Below are 22876 nucleotides of genomic sequence, written 5' to 3'. Positions count from 1 at the left end.
CGAGCCAAGATTTCAGTATTATCTCTTTCAGATTTTTCCAGTACATTAGCATACACTTTCAGGCTGCAAACAATAACATACTGTATATGTCACACTGTATGTACTATGCCTTAATTTCAGATGTAAAACTGCCTCTCAAAATAGAGCAAAAAGTGAACTAAAAAAGAAGCTCATACCATGAGAACTGTAAGAAACTAGAAAAGACAGCAGACCATATTTTCAGGTTTCTTGGATATATCACAACATATGGTCTAAAGAACATTTTATGCTTACAACATTCTGTCATTCATAAGACTCTTCCATGCTTTTGAATTCTAAGAATCAGATTTTATCTCATTTTTTATTTATTGCTTGCATAAATGCATGTGTTCCAATAGCATCTAATATGAGACAATTTATTAACAAAAAAGTCTTTGCTTTTCTGGTCTCTACTTGGTTAGTCAAGAAGCTCATCACATACTCATGGGTCCACCAAAGCCCAAGTTTTCAAAGTCTGGAGTACTGTGTTACTGGGCTGAGTTCATTATAATGAATTCCAGTGTTAAGATTAAAACAACTCTTCCCCATTCCAGTTGCTTTTCAACTCCAAAATTCAAATGCCTACCTAGACTTCTGATGCCTGGGGGAGAAGGATTTTAAACTTTGAATAATTTAGCTTAAAATCTCAAATACCAAAATGCATCCATCCAGAGCTCCCATTATTTTCACAGGGAGTAGCGTAGCTTAATCTCACATTTTGAATATATGTAGCTCTATTAATTGTAGAATGATGAAGATTGCTTTAGAACGTTGAGACACTAAGTATCATAAGGATTTCCTGTAAAAAGAAGTTGAGACTTTCAGTTGCTTTCAAATATTTAACCTATGAGATAATATGAATTATATGATACTTTTAATTACCATAATTGAAGTAGTAATCATCTTTGAGGAAACAACTTGGTCAAACATCAGTCTTGGTTTCTAGAATAATGAAACTATGAATACAAGATTTCTTATATAGCATATAGTATCACTTCAGTTACCCTACTTTCCTGTCTGCACAAACTGATTATCAACAGCTTATGGCAACTCTGAGAGATGCAGAGAAAGTGACTTTAACACACACACTGCAGCCATAGGAGGATCATCATCATAAGGTAGACTTAGGAAATTCTCCTGGTGCAAGATGAGCAGTGGTTATCCTGAACTTCATGGTCATAATCTGTTGAACACCCACACTGATGCAACTTGTAAGACATCTGGAGAAGAAAATCAGCGCACAGCCTGTCCATACTAGCAAAATTCTGTTCCCTCAACAGATTTTACTGAACATCTAGGCTTCGGTACGGCTAAAATGAAAGCAGAGGTTAAAACATCTGAGGTTTATTCTAAACTTGGAACTTGCTATTTGAACTAAATCACACTGTCTTGTGCAGCTTCACCATGTAGTTCCAGAGCATGGAATCTATCTGGTATCATATAATCTTTCAGATCTACGCATGCTGTGAATGCCTGCTGTTTTGTAAGCAAAATTAGAATAATATAGATGAAAGGGGACCTATTTTTTTTTTTAACGTCATTAGCAACCTGGATTTATACATCCAGCATTTAAACAGCAAGTCTTCTACAGAATGCTGCTAAACTGGGAGATAGAATTAAAAGGAATGGAACAAAGGTGGGAAAACGCTTTCATGAGCTTCATCCAGTACATGTAATGCTGGACTGTTATGCTTTCTGTACATCTGGATAGCCATACAGTTTGTGAGGGATTGAATACCAGAAAGAACATGCTTTTCAGGATAGGATGTATTTCCAATTATGCTGTAAAAATGCAGAGAAAATTGGTTTACTTAGAAATAATAAAGCAGTCCAGTGAATTAGTCCAGCTCGATGACACTGATGCTATCTAGCAATGAGGTAGAAATCTCCTTATCCAGGCAATTATGCAAGTCCAAACATAAATACAAGCACTTGAGTAATAAGCAACTGGGTCAAACATGTGCTGTTAATTATGTAAGTCAGGAGGTGGTAAGGTGGTTGTGAATGCTTCCCCAGATAAATCTACTGAGATTTTTTCTTAAGCAATATTCTACATCTGTTTTGATGAAGAAAATACTCAAAGTGCTAGCAGTATTTTGTATGTTTAGAAGTAATCTTAATTTACCTTGCGGATAAATATACAATCTCGATTCTTCCCATAATTCTTTTTGACTAGATCTATTATGAAAATAATAGCACTTCTCTTTAAAAGGAGAAAACATGCCATTTGTAAAAACTCCTGAACTGAGGTATTTTCTCATGAAAATTAAAATTCAGCTTTCTAAAAAACCTATTTCTTGAGGAACAAGAGTAGCACTTTAAAAAAAATACACAGTTGAATACAGAGTCATACCAAGCAAATTCAGATTAGCTTTCATGATAGTCGATGTAAACTAATCTATAAACTCCAGAATAAATGAAAAGACAGAGAAAAAAAAGAGCACAAACTGATGGAGGTAGGAACATAAACTAGTAGAAAAAATAACTCCCTATGGACTGACAGATACACTGTCAAAAAATTACTAATTTTAATTCTGACAGATATATATCAGACATTCAGTTCTCTTGCTAGTAACTAATTATGGTGAAAGTATATAATTAATTATTCATACCATTGAAAGAGAAAGCTGTCACGTCCGTTGCAAGGACACTAGACAGTCTGTAACCTTAACTGTGATATCGTTTTTAATAACTACTGAATAGAGCTAGTCTGATTTATTAGTGGTCTCCAAACTCCCCATTCAGAGGGTATGCTATCTACAAATATGGCTGCTTGAACTTCCTGATTTTCTTCGCATTGAAAAGACAGGTAACTATTTTAAAGCAAAATCGAGACTGAGCCCTTAAGAGAAATACAGGAGCACCAGAGACCAAAGCAGACAAAATTCTGTATTTGCTAATATTTTACCATTCCGTTAATTTTTATTTTTATTTTTACCTCTGACATTTTCAAGCAAAACAGTTCTGTACAGAAAGTCATGAAATTCACACTACTTACCCCAGAGGCTAGAATGACTTCCTTCAAAAATAAATAATTAGGCAGATTTACAAAACGCACATTATTTTCCCAAGTGACTGGAACAGCTCCAAGTGATTAAATACATAATTAGGTAGTTTTTCTAAAATACTTATTATTTACCTGAGAGTCTCATCGCAGACTCTCTGGTAAATACTGTCTCCCTGCTAGCAGTTATTACTAAAAACGCCTCCGTAATTTCAGCCTTCTTCCAGCAGTGATATAAACAGAGGATATTACCTGGGGCAGTGGATCATGAAAAACAAAATCTGACTGTGCCAGGCTGCCTATTTAACTGACAAGCTGAGCTTCATTTGTACCTGGCATTACACTTTTTCATATTAGAAACGGAGTAGAAAGAAAACAAAAGAACTTTTCAACTTTCTGGTACCTTAGTTTGTATTTTAGCTGGCCAGAAATCCTGCTGAAGGCTGTGCTTATGAGTGTTTATGTGCATGCATGGATATAGAAGAAAAGAGAGAATAAAAAACCCACAATATCTATTAACTGCTTTCCTATCAGGTGAAGATAATGAAGGAAGCCAAAAACCAAACATTCCTTCCAACATGGGATTATCTTGTCCAGGCAGCTGCATTGAGCCAAAGCATCACGGAGAACTGAGTTTCATCTGGGACTTCTGCAATGGTCTCTCTGGCCACTGGATGTGCAGTCCACAGCATCAGAGAGGCAACAAGTGACTGAGAATATTCCTGCTCACAACTCACTGTTCTACGTGGAGCACAGAGAGACAGGGAAAAAAGAAGGTCAGCCAATAGACCTAACTGTCTCACCTATGTCCCAACCGCCCTTCTCTAAGTGATCACAGACAATAAAACTGATCCTCAAAAGTGACCTCTTTACATTACTCCACCTCCAGAGTCAATTTCTCATGCCTTTTTATCTGCCCAGAGTCCTCACTGCTTTGTGGTCCTTACGGAAGAGATCAAGAGTGAGTGGAATTTCAATTAGAGAAAAGAGGGCAGGAGGATACAGAAAGGCATGACAAGGTGAGAAAGAAAAAAAAAAGACGAAAGGAGAAATGAAGAGCAAGAGGAAAAGAGGTGGAAAAGAATCAGAGAGTGAGACAACAGTGTTTGGTGATCAGCAAATGAGGCAACAAAGACAGGCAGACAAAAAGGGTACTGGCAGCGCAGCAACAAAAAAAGATTCTGATTCTCTAAAAAAGAAGGAAAAAAAGGAAAAACAAAAGAAATTAATAACAAATATTGTAGAGTCATGATAGGCTTATTCTTGAATTAAAAAAAAAAAGGAGAGAGAACAAAAGCAAGAAAAGTAGTAAGGAAGCAATAAGGGGAGGAAGGAAGGAAATCAGAATAATTAAGCAGTGAACATTTGCTGTGCATACCTTTTTTCCCAATAAGATGTTTCATGTATTTCTAAATCTAGTTTTTTAACACCTTTCGCTAATGGTCTGTATTTGTCACACATATGATGAACGCATAATCACAACCAAATACCCTCAGTGGGTGCGATAATTTCTTCAGAATTCTATCTTAATGGTAGTAGAATAAAATTCTGCCATGGGTACTTTGGCCAATTCAATAAAAATCATAACATGAGAAGTATTCCTGAAGCACTGTCGAGTGTTTCATGCAGAGTGAGCCACAAAGCTGAAGGTGGAGTAGCTGAGAGGTGCACCAAATAACAAGTGCACTCTTTGCCAGATCATTGCTTTTATTAGCAGGCACCCCATTTTTTTTCTGAAGTTTAGAAAAAGATGCCTAGGGCAGAGAGAGGCATAGAAGGAAAGAGGCAGACAGGCAGATAGTGGGCAATTCTTATTGTACACCAGAACCAGAATACCACTGGATTCTCTCAGCTCCAAAGATCTTTGCTTCCATAACAATCTGACTTCTATTACAAATAAATAGATTGCGTCTTGTTGTTTCAGTTTAGACATGTTGATGGCATGTAACGCATAACAGTTCATGTACTATGCAACCGTAAGAATGTCACTGTATTAGAGCTTATTATTTACTGTTGAAATTTATCCATGAGCATTTGCAATAAACAGTGTGTGAAAAGCAGTCAACATGTAATATTTGAATACTGTGTGAACTAAAACTGTTAGTGAAGGAGGCAACTAGTAAGGGTCTGGCAAGTTTCATTTCCTTGACCATTTCAGTAACAGCAAAACGATGAGAACGTCTTTCACCTTCATTTTCAAGCCATTTAAAAAATACATAAATGAAATATAAATTTCACTATAATTCTTAACAAACTACATATCTTCTGCCTTTGATAATTCAATCCAATTCATAGAGAAGGTAAGTTAAATACTACAAAAGTTCCTTTTTAGGTGTCATTTATTCTCTCTAGCCACACTACCCCCTTAAACTCTGCAAATGGCAATGGTGGTGTCCTTACACTTACTAAAAGGGTAAAACATACAGCACTGCAGTAAATCCAACAGTATTAAAATGCTCTGGCAGAAGCTATTGTCATGTTACTTTCATTGAAACAGTGAGGCTACTTTGTTTTTAGAATTGGAATGTGAAATATAAATGTTCCTAAACTAGACCAAACTTAACAGGTATCAAAGGAAAAAAAGCTAACTGAAAGCTTCAGGAAAATTGATAATTCTGTATAACAAAAGACCTTATTAAAACTCAATATCTATTTAAAGACATTTTTGTCTTAAAGATTATTATTTTCAAATAAATGACTCTGTAATCATACAGTTGGCAAATATGAATAAGCAACGGCTTGACAGTTTAGTATCTTATTGTAATAGCCTGTGAATCTGCAACCCAGACTTATTTGGATCACTGTTTTTCTGATCTTCTCTCAATTACCTGTGCTCAGTGCCAGTGCTTTGCTTACCTACTCTGTATAATGGCAGTTCCAAACCACCCAGCTAAAAACCCAACCATGACAAATGGTCAGAAGATAGATTACAACTGCAATATCCAAGGACCAGTTCTTAAAATTGGCCTGTGGCACAAGGTTATATGAGAAACTACTGAACTATCAAAGTCAATATGCAACTTGTTACATCAGCTTGGAGAATGACACAGTGCAACGTGCAGGTGCTCAGATTTCATTAACTGTTTATTTTTAAGTTAGTATGAAGGGACCTGATAAAAGCACTGCAGATTGCATCTCAGTGGCATTTCATCAGTGCAAGTGACACTATGTGGTTCCATCCTAATTTCTGATTTACACAAAGTACTTCAGCGATGAGGAGGCAGCTTGATCTCCATGCTTACTCTATCCTTTCCCGCTTTCTTAGGGATGGAAACAAGGCTACCAATTGACAACAGCTGAAATAATGGCTTTTGGAACATGAACAGAGATTCTCCAAGGACCAGAATGAGAACACTAAGTTATATAGTTATATAATACAGAGCATTTAACTGTCAGAAGTTTCAGCCACCGCTGTGGTGGACTGTATTTGAACCCAACGTAGAATGAAAATCTTCTCTCTAAATGATAAACTTTATTCTCTTTCCCCTTCTTTCTTTCTTTTCTTATAATATATCTCTGGAGAGATAAAATATATTGAAAGGCAGTTTGAACCATGCTACTTTTTATAACCCTCACTTGCACCTACATTGTGCAATCATTTGGCACATCTGCTTTATCAAGAACAAATCTGATTAAGAGTTTTAATAAGGACTTACATCAATAAATTATAACAGATTGGTGATTAGTGGTATTATTTATATGCAATATTTTTTGTACCCCTTATAATGCTGATGTCTGCTTCACAGGGATTAATTATTTTCATAATTTTGTCTAAGTAGTAATATAGAAAATGTCAAAAAGAAAATTAGATTTTCACTTTCCAGACACAGAAATTTAATTAAAGCCAACTCCTTGTTGAAGGGGAATGTCCTTAGCTGGTTCTGTGATGTGGCAGCAGCTCTACATGCTGCCATGTGGGAGACCAAAGTGACTGGGGGAATATTAATCACCAGGCTTCAGAGACTAAACACATGCTGTATGTGCTACAGTTGGTCCCAGCAGCTTATTTATGGAGTATATTATGTAGAAGACATCAATGATTTCTTACAAAGGCCGCTGCTTTCAGAGTCCACTTCAGAGATGGCGCTACACTGAAAGAAACCCTCTGCTCACATAGAAACCAATCTCTCAGGAAATCTGCAATTATCCAGGCATGACAGGTCAGATTCTCCCCATGCTATTCTGAAAGTGTAAACTAAACTCCTTGAGCACATTCCAGCTATAAAAATTAGCAACTTCTACAGTCTGTTGGACATTTTTAGAGCAAAAAGCCAGATGTTTCCAGTCTGTGGAAGAACAGTCCACATGAAAACAACTAAACTAATGTGATTAATAGCTAAATTTCCATCCACACCAAAATGTGAGAGAAGATGGAGGCATTATTTCACCATTTTACTCACCCTCCCTCTTTAGAGCTCTACTCTTTCATTCCTTGAATGGTCACCAACACTTTTTAATGTCAAAGAATCACAGAATGTCCTGGGTTGGAAGGGACCTCAAGGATCATGAATCTCCAACCCCCCTGCCAGGCAGGGCCACCAACCTCCCCATTTACTAGACCAAGTTGCCCAGGGCCTCATCCAACCTGGCCTTGAACACCTCCAGGGACAGGGCATCCTCTCTGGGCAGCCCGTTCCAGCATCTCACCACTCTCCCGGTAAAGAACTTCCCCCTAACATCCAACCTAAATCTTCGCTCTTTCAACTTAAAACCGTTCCCCCTTGTCCTGCTGTTATCTACCCTTTCAAAGAGTTTACTCCCTTCCTGTTTATAGGCTCCCTTCAGGTACTGAAAGGCTGCAATGAGGTCACCCCGCAGCCTTCTCTTCTCCAGGCTGAATAAGCCCAGCTCCCTCAGCCTGTCCTCGTAGGGGAGGTGCTCCAGCCCCCCGATCATCTTTGCAGCCCTTCTCTGGACCCTCTCCAACAGCTCTGTCTTTCTTGTACTGGGGGCTCCAGACCTGGACACAGTACTCCAGATGGAGCCTCACAAGAGCAGAGTAGAGAGGGACAATCACCCCCTGTCCCTGCTGGCCACCCCTCTCATGATGGAGCCCAGGATATCATTTGCTTTCCGAGCTGCAAGAGCACACTGCTGGCTCATGTTAAGTTTGTCATCCATCAGGACCCCCAGGTCCTTCTCTGCAGAGCTGCTCTCAGGGACTGCTCCTTCCAGTCTGTATAGATGCCTGGGATGCCTGTCTTTCAGTTCCATCCCTTAATGACTCCACTTTTTGCTGTTCCCTGTATATCATTCCTGCTTTCTATTTGCATTACCCACATTTTTCATAGAGTATCTTCCTCAGTAGCATTAATGCCCATGGATTAGAATGTTAGCACTGTGCTAGGCCATTTAGGACTTGAATTAGACCCAGCCACAAAGGAAGTTTTTGTTCAAAAGCTGATCCTTCTTTCTTAATACTTTTTTTCTGCAGAAAATAGATTTCAAGAATACACAGTCAAAATCATTTACTTCCTAAAATCCCAATCAGTATTTACATAAGACACACTAAAACAGTTTGAATTAAAAACCAATTCAAGGAGTGGGTTGTAAAGTTGATGACTAACACACTACTACCTCTTGATAGATGATTTTTTTTTTATCTGATGAAAGCTTAAAAGTGCCTTGAAACCACACACCCACATCAAGTGATTATTATCTGATAAACCACTACACACAGGAGCACTTCCAGTCAGAACGAGCAACATTCATTTCCAAAGTCACAGCTCTCATGGACTCCAGCTTAGACAAAAAAGAACTTAGACTTCTGCTGGACATGTAATCACTCCACCCCCCCTAAACACACATTCTGCCACTGTTTCAATACTGTCTATTTTACTTCAACAATGAACATAGTTTCCTACAGGACAAAAAGTCTGCTTTGAAAGATCATTCTCAGTTGCTCTTAGAGTCAATTAATTTCTAAGCAAGACTTTTTTTTAATTATCTTTTGCTCTGAAGTCATACTAACCAGAGCAAACATATATACACTGTCATCTCCATGTAATTTAAGAATTAAATAAACCACAACAAAAAAAATAGTAAAGAGATAAGGGAGAAAAACACCTACAGTAAGATATCTCACCCTGAATTTAATTATGGTAACACTTTTTTCAAGTATCACGTGGTATGATTTCATTCTAGTTATTCCCAGAGAAGAATTTAATGTCAGCATCAAACATATCAAGCGTCACTTGTTCTAAAAATGTTGGGACTGTTTTGATACGGAGCTGACAATCTACAGCTATGGAAACACGGCAAATACTTAAGGGGACACAGCTCAAATATTGCGGGCTTGAACTTCAGTCAACACTGAAAATAAAAATGAAGGAGCTGCTGGGACTTTTTACCATGTGTTTTGAGCTCAGCTCCCATGCTTCTGCTAGTAAAGAACCACCAAAAAGTGCTTGATACACTACTGGTTCATGGTTTTTGTTTGTTTGTTTGTTTTTGCTCCCAGCAAGAGGCTAATGCAGATGACCATTAAAAGATCTTCAAGGAAGCCACTGCAAATTCAATTGCCTCTAAAGAGTAAAAACCTGGTTTATCCACAGGCTCTTTGTTCCCTTCTCCAGTAACTCTGCACTGGAATATGGCCAGGTTAGTTCCACCTGCTAGACCTGGGTAGAAAGCAATCCAGCTGTATCATCTTATAAACTTTGGCAACTTTAAGAAATAATACAATAATACGAGGAGGTGGACCATCTTTTCTTTGCAAGGCTCTCTCCACCAGGGTGCTGCACAGATCTATGCCATTTTTTTCTGTGCATATGTAATGTTAGAGGAAAAAAAAATCATTGCTCATTCTGGCCTTCTTAACAAAGAGACTTAAAAGAAAGGAAATCAGAGGAATTTACTTTTAAAACATACTAGAGGTGAAAGAAAAGTGATACATTCCTAGGAAAAGCACTGTAACGAGACTCACTGTTCCAATTCAAACTCTTGTGTACCTTCTAGCTGCTGCATCACCCTTGCTTCTCCTCTCCTTTTGTCACACAGGTGATAAGCCCCAAAGGACAGACATTGCCTCTTACTGAGGAATACAACTAACATTTAAGTGAATGCAGTATCTTCAAACTATCATAACACAAACAACACTGTGACTGAAATTATATGAACAGAAGAAGGGAAACCTCTCTGTAAAAGTGCAATGCAGTCATTTCAGGAATTTGTCTTAGATTAGATGAAAGCAATAGCACATCGCTTCCATACAATGTTGCTTTTGTGAAAAGCTCCTCTATGATGATGCCCTTCACCATGGCAGTCCTTGTGTTCCCCCTACAGAAGGAATAAGCAGCTTTCCCCTTAGGAGGATGCAAAGAGGACAAGTGGGCATGCATACCCTCCTTAGACTAGAAAGCGGGGCTTAGTCAGATCCATGGGAAATTAATGACAGAAAGCATCCAGAAAAGAGGTTAAAAAAAAAAAAGTTACATCAGTCATTGCCAAATGGCCTGTCAAAGGATGTGCTTGGGTAACACCTTAAGAACACAAACAGAGCACACACTTGCATATCTGCATTTTCCTTGTCATGGACAATGCTGGAAAAAGAAAAACACAATTAGAGCTGCCACACAAATACTCTGAAAACTCTAATTGCTAGATTATTAATTCCTAGGAGTGAAAGAAAACCTCTCCCAAGAGGTACAACAAAAAAAAGAACAAAAAAACATTTATCCAGTCTCCTACACCTGCTTCTGGATGCTCAGATATTTCATACAAACAAGACATTCCAAAAACTGTATAGCTGTCAGGGATTTAACATCCCCTAAATATTAAATTTAAGGAGCAGTTTGAAGAATTTTCAACGGCTGCAAATGTGTCTGCTTTCAACCCCCTGTATTTTATTCCTCTAATAATAATAAAGTGCAATTTCCTACATTGCTTTAAATACTTTCAAGGAGGGGTAGTGGAGAATGGAGATTTCAGAAACGATTCACATATTGAGGCTTCCATACCAGGTACATCTTCCTTCCTGTACTAACTGTTGCACTCTTCCAGGCCCCACTGTCTGCTTCCTCAGCACATCCTTGAGAAGGCTTTTTTTCCCCGAGATCACTGACCTTCACTTTAAAACCCCATGCATACGTTAAATTTCCTAAGCACATTAGAGATTTTGTTATTAATCAAAAAGACTCTGTTGGAGTGATCAAATAAAGGAAGGAAGGATAGCTCGTTTTTTACTTGCAAACTTTGTTTAGGCTACCTGTTTATTCTTCCTTGTTCATTTTGGGTGCTATGCTTTTAAAATATCATCCAGAGATAAACCATTACTTTGACATCCTCCACAGGAATAAAAACATCCTATTACTATACAAATAGAATTCAATGGAGATAAAAAATTTAATCCTAAAACTTGTCTCCTTAAACATTTGTCAGCAACTTTATTTCAGTGGAATATGGCTCTTTAAGCAGTTTGTTATACTTTAAAGCTTTAGTCCTTTTTATTAGCAGATGGCAATTTCATTTATATATTTATATATATATATATGTGTGTGTGTGTGTGTGTGTGTGTGTGTGTGTGTGGTAAAACAAGATTTCTTCCAGATACAACAGTGCTTTACAGTCATCTGGAGATCTGAATCTTTTATCCAGATTCATTTAAAATACATCATGCATATGATTACTCATAAGAAATAAAGGGAGGCATTTTTACAAAGTGCCTACAGCAATGTAAAAGCTTGCCTTTCCTTGTCCTCACCAACTTTTCTTCTGCCAAAGATCCATGAGGACTAAGACCCATAACGCCATAATGCTATTTTAAAATTGAAATGGTTGGCGTAAGAAAGGTATGTTTAAATACAGTAACACATTGTATGCTTGTATACAATTCCTGCTTTGAAGTAATGCTATGGGACTCTTTGCCCTGCACAGTAACTAAATAACTACAAATGATCTTTCATGCATATGCAAATCTGTCCCTCTAAGCACCTTATTAATTATTTCAAAGATACTTGGAGGTCACCACTCATGGAAATTTCTATGCATGAAGCCTCATTAATACAAGACACCACACAGAGAGATGGGATAGATTTCTGTTGCCATTTAACAAGGGCAGAGAGAGTATTATCTGTAATGTTTACTTTTTTATTTTAATGACCAATGAAATACAGGCAGCTTGTATCCATAAGTCCTTTCTCTGAGCTGATACAGTGGACTTGAACCATGGGGTTGCTGCTACAATTTTCTGAGCAGCTAATCCTATCAATGCACCAGAGCTACTGTGCTCAGAGCTGCAGCCCTCCATGCTGGCTGTTCTCAGCTGGAGGAGTGCTGCCTGGCACTAGATTAGCAGCTAAGCACTAAGGAATTAATTGTGTTCTTCCCAAAATCTCAGCAATGACACGTTTTGTATAGGAATGACATACAACTATGGCATTATCAAGTTGATAAATCATAGCTCATCAGATGAGATACCCTTCCTCTGAACACATGCTACCTTCTACTTAATTAAGCTGCATAGCAGAAAACAAAGGAAAGGATGAAATCAGACAAAATAAATGAACACGACGACAAAATGCACCTTCTGGCATATATGTGCCAGGAAGCAAGATATTAAACCTACTTGAGAAGCAGTATTTATCTGAAATCCCTAGATCCTTACCAGTTCAAGTTACCATACACATGTGATAACACTGATCTTGTCTGTCACAGTGACCCTCCACTGTAGCTGCTGCTGTTCATTTTTATTCTGTTGCGTGTGCAGCATTTTTGACTCTAGATTGATACAACAGAAGATATAAAAATCTCACTCTGTTGATACATCCCCTTGATAAAAATCAGAACAGCGAGTCAAATGTTAATGGAAACTGCAGGCTATGTTCATTATGTTCTCTCTCTATTTCAAAAATACTAGAATAAACACAACTAATTGGAAGTGCAAGAGATTTAGACTTAATTACAAAACCAAACCCTCCTCTACAGTTCTATATGCCTTGAAGAAATGAGCTAGATTTAAAATAAATCAATTCTTGTATGAAAAGTGAAATCATTATTACAAAGCATAAATTTAGAACACCAGTATTTTCTGTTCAAGACACCATAAATACTAATCCACCACTAGCTTGTAATGCATAAAATACATGAATTAATATAGATAGAGGTTTTGATCTGTCTATGCGACCTAATCACCTACCACAACAAAAACTTTGCTGTAATAAATATGACTTTGTTTTGTTTTCCTTTTACACGCAGGCTCAAATCAACATCTAACCTTTCAATAAACCTCAGATCAACTATTTTTTGCTTCGAGCCAAGCACTGTTAGAAGTAACACGTATTAAATCAACACTGCCACTGTTAGAAAAAAAAAGTCATTTCTTGGCATGCCCCATGGTATTCACTCCTGTCAAGAGGAAATAATTTTAGGCTTCACTGAGGTAATTAGAACAAGCTGTATCAAACACTGCTTTATCTTCCTCACATGTAAATATAAACTGCAAATTGCAGTTGCAAAAATGAAGATTGTGAACTCTACACTGCAAAAACACAATCTTCTAGTATTCAGTAGGAGTGCTACAATAAGTAGAAAATCACATGATACTGTACTGAATGTTTCTTAATTGAATTCATTGCTGATGAAAACTGCTGAATGCAGAGCTATGAAGGAGGCTAAACTTTTTTATAGCAGAACAGTAGAAGGATTGGCAATGCAAGCTTTGTTCTTCACAGGTGTGTGACACAGCTCAGCCTTATGTCTTTCTCAAATGACAAAAGATAACTTAGCCATCAGTTCTTAACTCAAATCAACGTAATTCTAGAAACAACCAAGTATCTTGCATACCAGAAAGTCAGGCTAAAGGTGGCTGCAGAAATGCAGCAGTACAGTTGTAACAGCACCAGTCAGACTCTTCGGCCTGCAATGCAGTCGAAAAGATAATGCTTAGAAATGTTTTTTTTTTTTTTTATATACAGAATTGATAATACATCAAAGAAAACTGACAGAGGTAGCAATCAATTTTTGGCTTAGATGAAGTATTATGTGAAACTGTGGAATGCTCAGAGATTGTGACTGAGAACCTCTGCAACACAAAGCATGTCAGCACAATACAACGTCAACACTTCTTACAGATCATAGGGCTGACTCTGAGCAAGCAGGCACACCTGGACAGCACCAAAAGAACTATGCAGAAACACTGGGATAGGTCATTAAGTAGTATTTGCCTTGTCAGTCCACATCAACCTATCAGCAATGTCATAAATCTCGTCTAACATGCTGTACTGACACAACTACACTGCTTTTCCTTCAATATCACAATTTGTCTCTGACTCAATCTTTGTACCACACAGCAATCAGGCATGTGTAAGATATGCACTCGATTGACCCAGGGCAGGGTCAAAATACATAAGCAGGCAGTTTTCAAAGAAACATTTTTATAGATGGTAAAACAAGACAAAATGTATGGCACTTCTGTTGCTCTTATTCCTACTATCAAAGCTGCTACTGCTAGAACTAGTACTACTACTTTATTATATAGTATTTGGAAAACAGCTTTTTGACTTGAGAAGTTCAGAAACGTGAAGATTAGCAGTAGTTCAGTATTTCCATGTTCAGCTATTTTAACACAAAACATAAAAAAATCTGAGACTAGATTGACAGCTGAGTCCTATCTCACTTGAACAGCAGAAGTACAGTCTGTACATTCTTTAGGGTCTTCCCTTTCATAGGCCAATTCCATGCCTTCCTCATCCCACAAAGACTGAAATGACATCCCTGAGCATTTCAGCTCTCTTTTTGCATTTTCTCCTCAATTCATCCCTACTTTGTCTCTACTGCTCATTTCCCATAGTTCCCGACTTCAACACATGCAAGGGGTGAAAAGTGCGACTTGCCATTGCCAGCCAAGGTAAAAATCTCTGCTAATTTGTCTTCATTCTAAGAAAAAGGACAGATGAAACAGTCAAATTGAACGACTGGAGTTGAATGATACATGCAAAATTCCTGCTATAATTATTATGCAGTATGGCTAAAAATGGATTAGGGTCAGAAGAGGTGGGAAGGATCATTAATTAAAGTAACAGGTGCAAACTGAAGGAAATGACACTACCCATGGTTGCAATGAAGCCTACAGGAGAGGAAAAAGATGAGTTGTGGGCTGCATGACTGAGAGAATGGATTAATCTAAAGGGAAGTTAAGAATAGAGAACTGATGAGTTACAGGGGGGAAAGGATGGATTCAACTCAACTAAAGCAATGAGGAAGCTAGTTAATTTGTGTAGAAAATTGATTAAGTTTTGGAGAAGTAGGCACAAGAGGTTAAGAGTACAGACTAACTACACAATACTACAGTAATGGTGAAGGAAAGAATGCTAGGAGGAAAGTTCCCTCGATGTTCTTCTTTATACAACATTAAAAATAATGTTGTATTTAACTACAGTAGTATAGCAAGGTGCATACGAGGGAGGAGAGAAATACAGTGAGACCTGTCAGGTGAACAGCACATAAAAGTAATTCTAGTGAAATGTGATTTGATGCCCGCCACAAGATTGCATCTAAAGTAATTAATAACAAATAATTGTAATGGTTCTTATTACTACCCTCCCAATGTCCTTAAGGCATGTCTCTTTTGTGAGTAAATGCTTCTCTTAAGAAATTTTGACCATTTTTCTTTGCAGTAGTAGTTTGAATCTTTCTTGTCAACTATTCAAGCAACGAGGTAAAGCCAGCTTCTAATATACAGGAAAATTATTCTCATACCACCACACAGCACTTATTTCAGATAAATATGCACATATGCAGACACAACAACAGGAAAAAAATTATATATACTTCTTAAAAGCAAAATTTTTGAGAATTTTTCAGTTGAGGAGTCAGTGTGATGGAATCAATTCTCCAAACACATTTTCCAGACTTAGTGCCTTTGTCTTACTTATGTCAACTTTTGTTTCCTGTGCAGGTAAAACAGATAACCTACCACTTTTCTTGGGGTGATCTATATTTCATTCAATGCAGCAACAATTAGTAGCAATAACTTCACCAACAGGAAGGCTATTTGAAATTCCCACGGCAGTCCTGTTTTATCAGCTCTTGAAGACAGGCCAAGAAAGTTAACAATTTATTTCATTCAAAAGTGGAAATGTGGAGGTCGAGGATTTTTTTTTTTTAATTTTTAACTAGAAAAGTAATGCTGAATCTCAATTAGCACTTCATGATTATAAAATCCCGACAAAAAAAAAAAAAAAAAAGGAATCCACTTAATCCTCCAGTTCACGTGCCCAGCAAGAACCACTTCAATATTCAAATACCTTCTCCATGACATGAAACAGTTCCTAAACAACATAATTTCTGTAGGTATACTCAAAATAATATAAAATTAAAAATGAAATAAAAATAACTTTAAAAAAAAAAAAAAAGAGAAAATCTGCTGTAACTTACCTACACACGGGAGGGAGTAGCCAAGATCTGGGTCATAGATGAACTGACGATCATTCAACATTGTCACACAGTACAAATGGAAACAATCTAGGCAAATGACATGGCGATGCATGCACTGGAACACAAGCACGGGACTCCTGTTGAAAATAGAACCATGAAAATGATAAGCAAGTACTCAACACTACAAATACCGGTGTATCAAAATCCACAAAAAGCTTCATAATAAACTTCTAACTTGGAAATAATTTTTCATTAGTGGTACACAAGACAACCAAGGACATAAATCCAGAATTTAGCCTGGTACGTTGCAACATTTTTATAAAGAGAGTTTCTGACATGAAGGAGATATGTGGTACAGGAGATAAATTTTTATTGAAACCTTGCAACTTCACCAAAACCAAAACTCTGAAGCAAGGAAAGTGCCTTAGAAACAGAAAACGTTTGCATGAGGTAAGATCGTATATGGTAAAATGTCAAACTTTGGAAGATAAGATTAAATAGAAATGTTACAAGAGAAATATGACCAGCTAGGGAAGGTATACAGAATTTTGTGATAACCACCATGTCCCCTCAGTCTCTCAAACCAGCCACTGGAATTCTATAGGGAGATAATTCCTGTAGTGAGAATAAGCAAAATCATTCAGCTTCTGGAGGGAGTTATGTGATTCAACTGGGAACAAAACTTCTAAACTTCAGTGCCACATACAAGTAACTATCTGCAGGCTAAGTGAAAAATTCCCACTACAGTGAACATACTCAGAGTAGCCTGGAGTAGATAGGTCTCTACCTGTCTGCTGAAGTAAGCTGGTAAGCTGAATCAACTGTTTGGCTGTATGGTCTATATGGATGGAAAATCCCTTGGCAACGACAGGAGCTCCAACACCCACCATGGATGCAGACACCTACACGGATATACCTAAATACGCATATCTCAGGCTTGACAGGATACTGCTTGTGGGATTGCAGAGGAGGAACACATGGGAATAGGGAGGACAAACAGTTTGACTTGTGAACTTGAGTGTACCCTAGGACACCCCAGCAGTGGCCACAGCAAGGAGAGGCACCAGCTCTCTAAAATATTTTTTTCGGAACCACTTCCAATGAAGGTGGAAGAAAGAAAATGAGCAAGACAGTGAACATCACATGCACATGAAACGCTTTACCACCGCAGGCACAGTTTGCTGTAAGTTAAGCTCAGTTAACTTCTGATAGAAGTCAGAAGTCAATCCTAAAGCAATGACTACCACCCCTCTGATAAAGTCATGTGATCTGTAACTATTGTACAATACTGCTTATCTCTTCCTTGAGAAATAACACCAACCCCAAGCATCAAAGATTGAAAAACAGAAAAAGAGATGCATTAAGATGAAAAGAGCAGTGAGATTCCCACATAAATGCTGAAATAATATGCTACTTTTATTTGCCTGTGGGCAAAAATGGATAAAAATAGGTTAAATGTTAACATTTTCTCAGAAACGAGTAAGGATTTCTCACATATTCACTATACTCCATGAGGCAGGCATTAAAATATATCAAATACAACGGAACTTATGATAAAATCATTAGAGTTAACAGTACTAGTATAACTTCTGTAAATCCTGCTAGATGATGCTTTGAAAACCCATTGAAACAGGAAATCATCAAGCCCTCAATGTGGGAATACAACAGCAAAGCGTAATCAATAATAATTTTAGATACTGTATATATAAACATTTAATCATCCATGAAAATATGCTTTAAAGTTGCACATAGTAAGAATTCATGGCAGTGTGTGTTGGTGTCTCTAAAAATATAATCTCTGTGTTCTAAGGATTTTGCTGAATAAAGCAGCTTAAAAATGGAATTAAATAAAACCTACCCATTACTAATCCTTATTAGTTGCCCACTTGCTGTTCTGAATGTAACAAATAATAATTTTAAAAAGACAGCTGTAAGGCAAAATGAGAAACTGATCTGTATAATTTTAGCTCTGAATGGTCCCAAAATCATTAAAGAGAGAACTGAAGGAGCAGTTATCTTGTCCTCACTGTACAGAAGTCCCCATGGCTCACAAGTCAATGTAATCTTAAAAAAAACACCTCAAAGCTTTCTTCCAGAACTAGTCCAAGTTTCCTATAGTTGTAAAAGCTCTCTCTCTTTCAGGATTAATTTCTCATTTTTATTACTGCAGTATCTGTTTAGACTAACGTGAAGCTTCCTGGATGTAAGGTTGCTCCTCTCTGACCTTTCTTTTGAGGACAAAAGACAATTTTCGTGTGATGAGTGATCCACCAACAGTTAAGTATCATTAAAAAAACAGGTCAGGAATGAACATGGTATTTTTATATTTTCACCTAAACTTGTAGAAAACCAAGACTAATAGGATTCCATTATGCAAATAAGCCACTACCATCAGTTACTAACATAATTAACATAATTAATTTGTGATATCAATTTTGCTTCTTAATGAATTGCAATTGTTTGAAATCAAACAATACTCTCCACAAGGAGCTCAGCTCCTAAGGGAGAACTTCGATGTTTAAATGTGCTATCTTCTAACACTACCAGATTTACAAACAATGCATAGAATTTATATACAAGTCTGAGTGCTGCCTGTATCCTGAAACATTAAACTTCGCTTGCGCAACTAAGACTGTTAATTTTGCACCTTTTGGTATCCGTGTCATAAGGCTTTCAGAAATCTGCATGCTGTGTAGATTTATCCAAATTAATCTGGCATTAGAACAGTCACTGCACTAAAACATTTGAAGATTTTGTACCAAGAGAAAGCAGTTGTAGTTTAAAAGGTACAGAAGTTTCGTTTTTGAGATCAGTAGATGCTAAGATGTAGAGGTTATGTTCATAATACTTGAGCAAAGCTAGTAAATACTCACTTAGTATAGCCTCCAGAGTTATTAATAGAAGCCTTACTTGAACCAAACACAGGTTATTTTAGAAAGGAATATTATAAAAGTCAAAAAAAATTGCCATACAGTGTAACAAGAGCCCTTGCTCAATCTAACGTAACCGTCCAGTAATGTAAGTCTGATGTATGTTTTAAAACGTATTTCATAGGTTCCATTTACATAATGTGTTGGGCTGAATTAGAGGCTTTATGAGAATAATATGTAAGAAAAATGTTTCTCACAGCAAGGGATAAATTGGCCCTTTTTGTTCACCAATTAGGAAAGTAACCACTTTTAAAAATTGAAAATCCACCATTACAATGAATCACAGAAATTCTCCATAATAAGTCACTCACTCCTCCGTGCTCTGATTCCTTTTCATTAGAATTTTATCAGCATGAACTTACTTAAAGCAAAAAGAAAAGAGAACCTAAATGTTTCTGCTTCATGCTACTACTGTCATGTAACTGTGGCACAACTACAGCACAGTCGGAAGTGCTGTCTGGTCTATACACTCTTTCCTCCTTCCCCTAAGTGAGAAGCAGCAAGGCACAGATATTCTCAGATACACTACAACAGTGCTCCAGCTAAATAAAGATATGAAGACTTGATCTTGTTTAGATAAGAATCCCTCTGGGAAATCAATTGCACTAGTATATCCCAAAATCTCACAGCTGTTATTAATGTACTGAGAGTGAGTCTGGTGACTGAACATGGGGGACTACTTACCATCAGGAATCATTCGCAGGCATAGCAGTGCATTAATGGATGTATCTTTCAGTGCCTATTTAAGACCAACCTGGTAGGCATTTGTCCCTCACTCAGTCTTTATCCGATGAAGGTTAAACAGCAAACCACATCCAGCAGTCTATTTTTTAGAAAATGTGAGTAGCTGCAGTCTGAAGTGCTTTGAATTGAGGAATATATCTAAGCCTGTATAAATCTGTGAAAAACATTTCAGACAAATCTGTGAAACCCCCTCGAGGTCATTTCTAGGTGACAGTTGGATTTTTCTCACCTCAATCTCAAAATCTTAACCAAATAATAATCAAAAACCTTAGCAGATGTCTATAAGGCTGCCTTGGTGGGATTACAGTCAGTGAAGCAAAAATAGCCATTTGGGATTCATTTCTGTGCAGTAAATAAATCTGAATGCACAGCTATATCTCAGCCTTTAACCCCACCTCTGAGTGCTATATTTATCATAACACACTTGCGCATTTCTAATACATTTCTCTGTGTTGGCAATCTTCCTGTACTTCAAAAAGCTTTCTATATAAGTACCATTTTCATTTGTAAATGGATCTCCGTGCTATTCCAAAATGAATCTTTGTTAACTTACAGGTCAGATCGATAAGCACCATTTGAAAAAAAAAAAAAAAAGATGAATCGCTGAATAAAACGCGTAAAAAGGGGAAATACGGGAAATGCAATGCAAACTTAGGCTACACAGACACTACAGGCACTCTCATACTCCATAAACAATCAAAATAATTAAACAGAAATACTATCCTTGAGTAGCACTTGACAGAACAAAATTATAGTGCCTAAATAAGCCACTTCATTCATCCACCACATGTGTAGGAAGGGTACAGTTCTCTAATTCATACAAAGCTAGTGGCACATCTGGTTTTCCCTTCCATTGCGTACAGTTCATGGTCCTATTCAGAACTATTGAAAGAATTGCTTCCTGTTTATCATGCTTTATGTGTGTGGTTTTCCCACTATGAAAAACACTCCCAAGTACTTCCAGTTAGAGTAGATCATTAAACCCCATTAGAAACACGCTACTATTTATATAAAAGTATGAATACAGAAAAATAGAAAATTACCGCAGTGATTTCTGTTTTAGAACTGAGGCGGTTTGGCAGAAAGAACAGCAACTAGTCCTGCCTTTTAATGAGAAATATGTTATATGTGGATACAAGGAGTGACATAGCAACTGCAGACCAAAGTTGTAAGTAACAATGCAACCCCTAAATATTTTGACAAAGGTTAGGCATTTGAAACAGGTACCAAGATCTCACAAGGGAAAAGAGACAATAATAAAGAACACTGCAAAGAAAAACCCATTTTTCATGGATTTTTAGAACCACTAAAATACACAACCCCGCTTTTCCCTTCCCAGACGATGAAACACTGGTGGTTTTTTTTAATATACTATGTCAATTAAATAAAACAGTACATATAAGAATAGTATTTTCAATATATATATATTAAATCCATTAAAACAACAAAAACATTCCAGTTTTGTGTCTTCGATAGCTTGCCACACAACACATCAAAGGTCATACAGTGAAGGTTACAAACAGCTTGAGACATCACTGCATGTGCTCAGATTTTCTGGCTGTGCTTCTGTATAAAAATGTATTCTGACCCACGGCTCTTAACTTAAAGGGGCACTGGCAGAAGAAATCTGACCTACTGTCTCTTTTCTTATGTTATATATTTTTCTGCAAAATGTACTTTCATGTTCCTCATTTCTGTTGGAAAGCAGCACTGAAAAGCCTGAACACAGGAAGAGACTGATGGCAATAAACTAGAACACAGGAGGAGAGGACAGGCTCTCTACAAATTGGAGCACATGATGGCAAAGCGCTCCTTTCAGCAGAGCTCCTGTTAACCTGTTGTCATAATTCTTCTCACACTGTGGATGTGATACACATTATGGCCTGTAAAATCTGTAACTGCTATGGCTGGGAACAGCATCCACCCCATAATAGCACAGGCAAGGGAACTGTTACATGCAGTTACATACGTACCTTGGTGCCCTGCAATGGAACTACGCTTGCTCAGACACCCCTGTCTGAACTCCATGTTGAGACCTGAGAATACTTGCCAGTAACAGCTAAGTCTTGTGGTATAAAAGAACAGGATGATTAGGATGGAGAAGAAACTTCTCCTGTAATCTGTCAGACTAGCTGTCTATAGCACTCCGTGTGCAGTGTGTAACTGGAAAATTAGTCATGCTTTGAAAGGAGACCATTAGTACCCATATGTGCAACTGCACTCACTAGAAAACCAGAAAAACAAACAACCCTCAAAAAAAACAACCAAACCCAAAAGAACACAGTAGGAAGGGCAGAGAAGTATCTGTAAACATTAACTCAAAAGGTCTGCAGCTTGCAACTTACTGTGAACTGATTCTGCCAGTCACTTTTGCACGCACTGACCTCCTACAGGCTATGTAGCCTCACCTCTGGCTACCAAAGGGAAGTAAATGCTTCACACACCCTCCCTGGATTTCAGCTAGCTCACAGCAGACTTCCCTTCAGCCTCGAGAAAGCCCTCAGCTCCCAGCAGCACAGGCAGAACTATACACCACAGCAGGCAATCCACGTTAGCACGTGCTCCCTTTTTCTCAGAGACTCCCTTTCACACTCTTTCAACTTTGTGACTTGAAGTATCCAGCTCTGACAAACTAGAGACATGTGGTCAGAAATGAGTCTAGTTTGGTTTTCAGAAAAATAAACTATCAAAGAAACAAACACAGGGTTTGAGGTTGGGATATCACAGTGAGAGGAAGGTGGCTTAACTCTGCCTGCAGAAGTAACACCATGAAATCCTTCACTGATTAAAGTTGAATAAATTTAAA

General features: G+C 37.6%; 1 protein-coding gene across 4 annotated transcripts in view; it reads right to left on the bottom strand.

Annotated features, from left to right (window-relative positions):
• PARK2 (parkin RBR E3 ubiquitin protein ligase) overlaps nucleotides 1–22876 on the bottom strand; it is a 680874-nt gene that overhangs the window by 253083 nt on the left and 404915 nt on the right. For all 4 annotated transcript variants that reach the window (XR_005858705.2, XM_419615.8, XM_040698150.2 and 1 more), the window contains one exon: nucleotides 16397–16533. Coding sequence is in view for 3 of the 4 variants with exons in the window: in XM_419615.8 (XP_419615.4) it covers nucleotides 16397–16533 (137 nt within the window). In the remaining variant the exon portion in view is untranslated. The remainder of the gene's footprint in view (nucleotides 1–16396; nucleotides 16534–22876) is intronic.

The sequence above is a fragment of the Gallus gallus genome, chromosome 3 (assembly GCF_016699485.2).
Source record: "Gallus gallus isolate bGalGal1 chromosome 3, bGalGal1.mat.broiler.GRCg7b, whole genome shotgun sequence".
Lineage (NCBI taxonomy): Eukaryota > Metazoa > Chordata > Aves > Galliformes > Phasianidae > Gallus > Gallus gallus.
The sequence above is the reverse complement of the archived record's forward strand: the minus strand, read 5'-3'. Positions and strand labels throughout refer to the sequence as shown.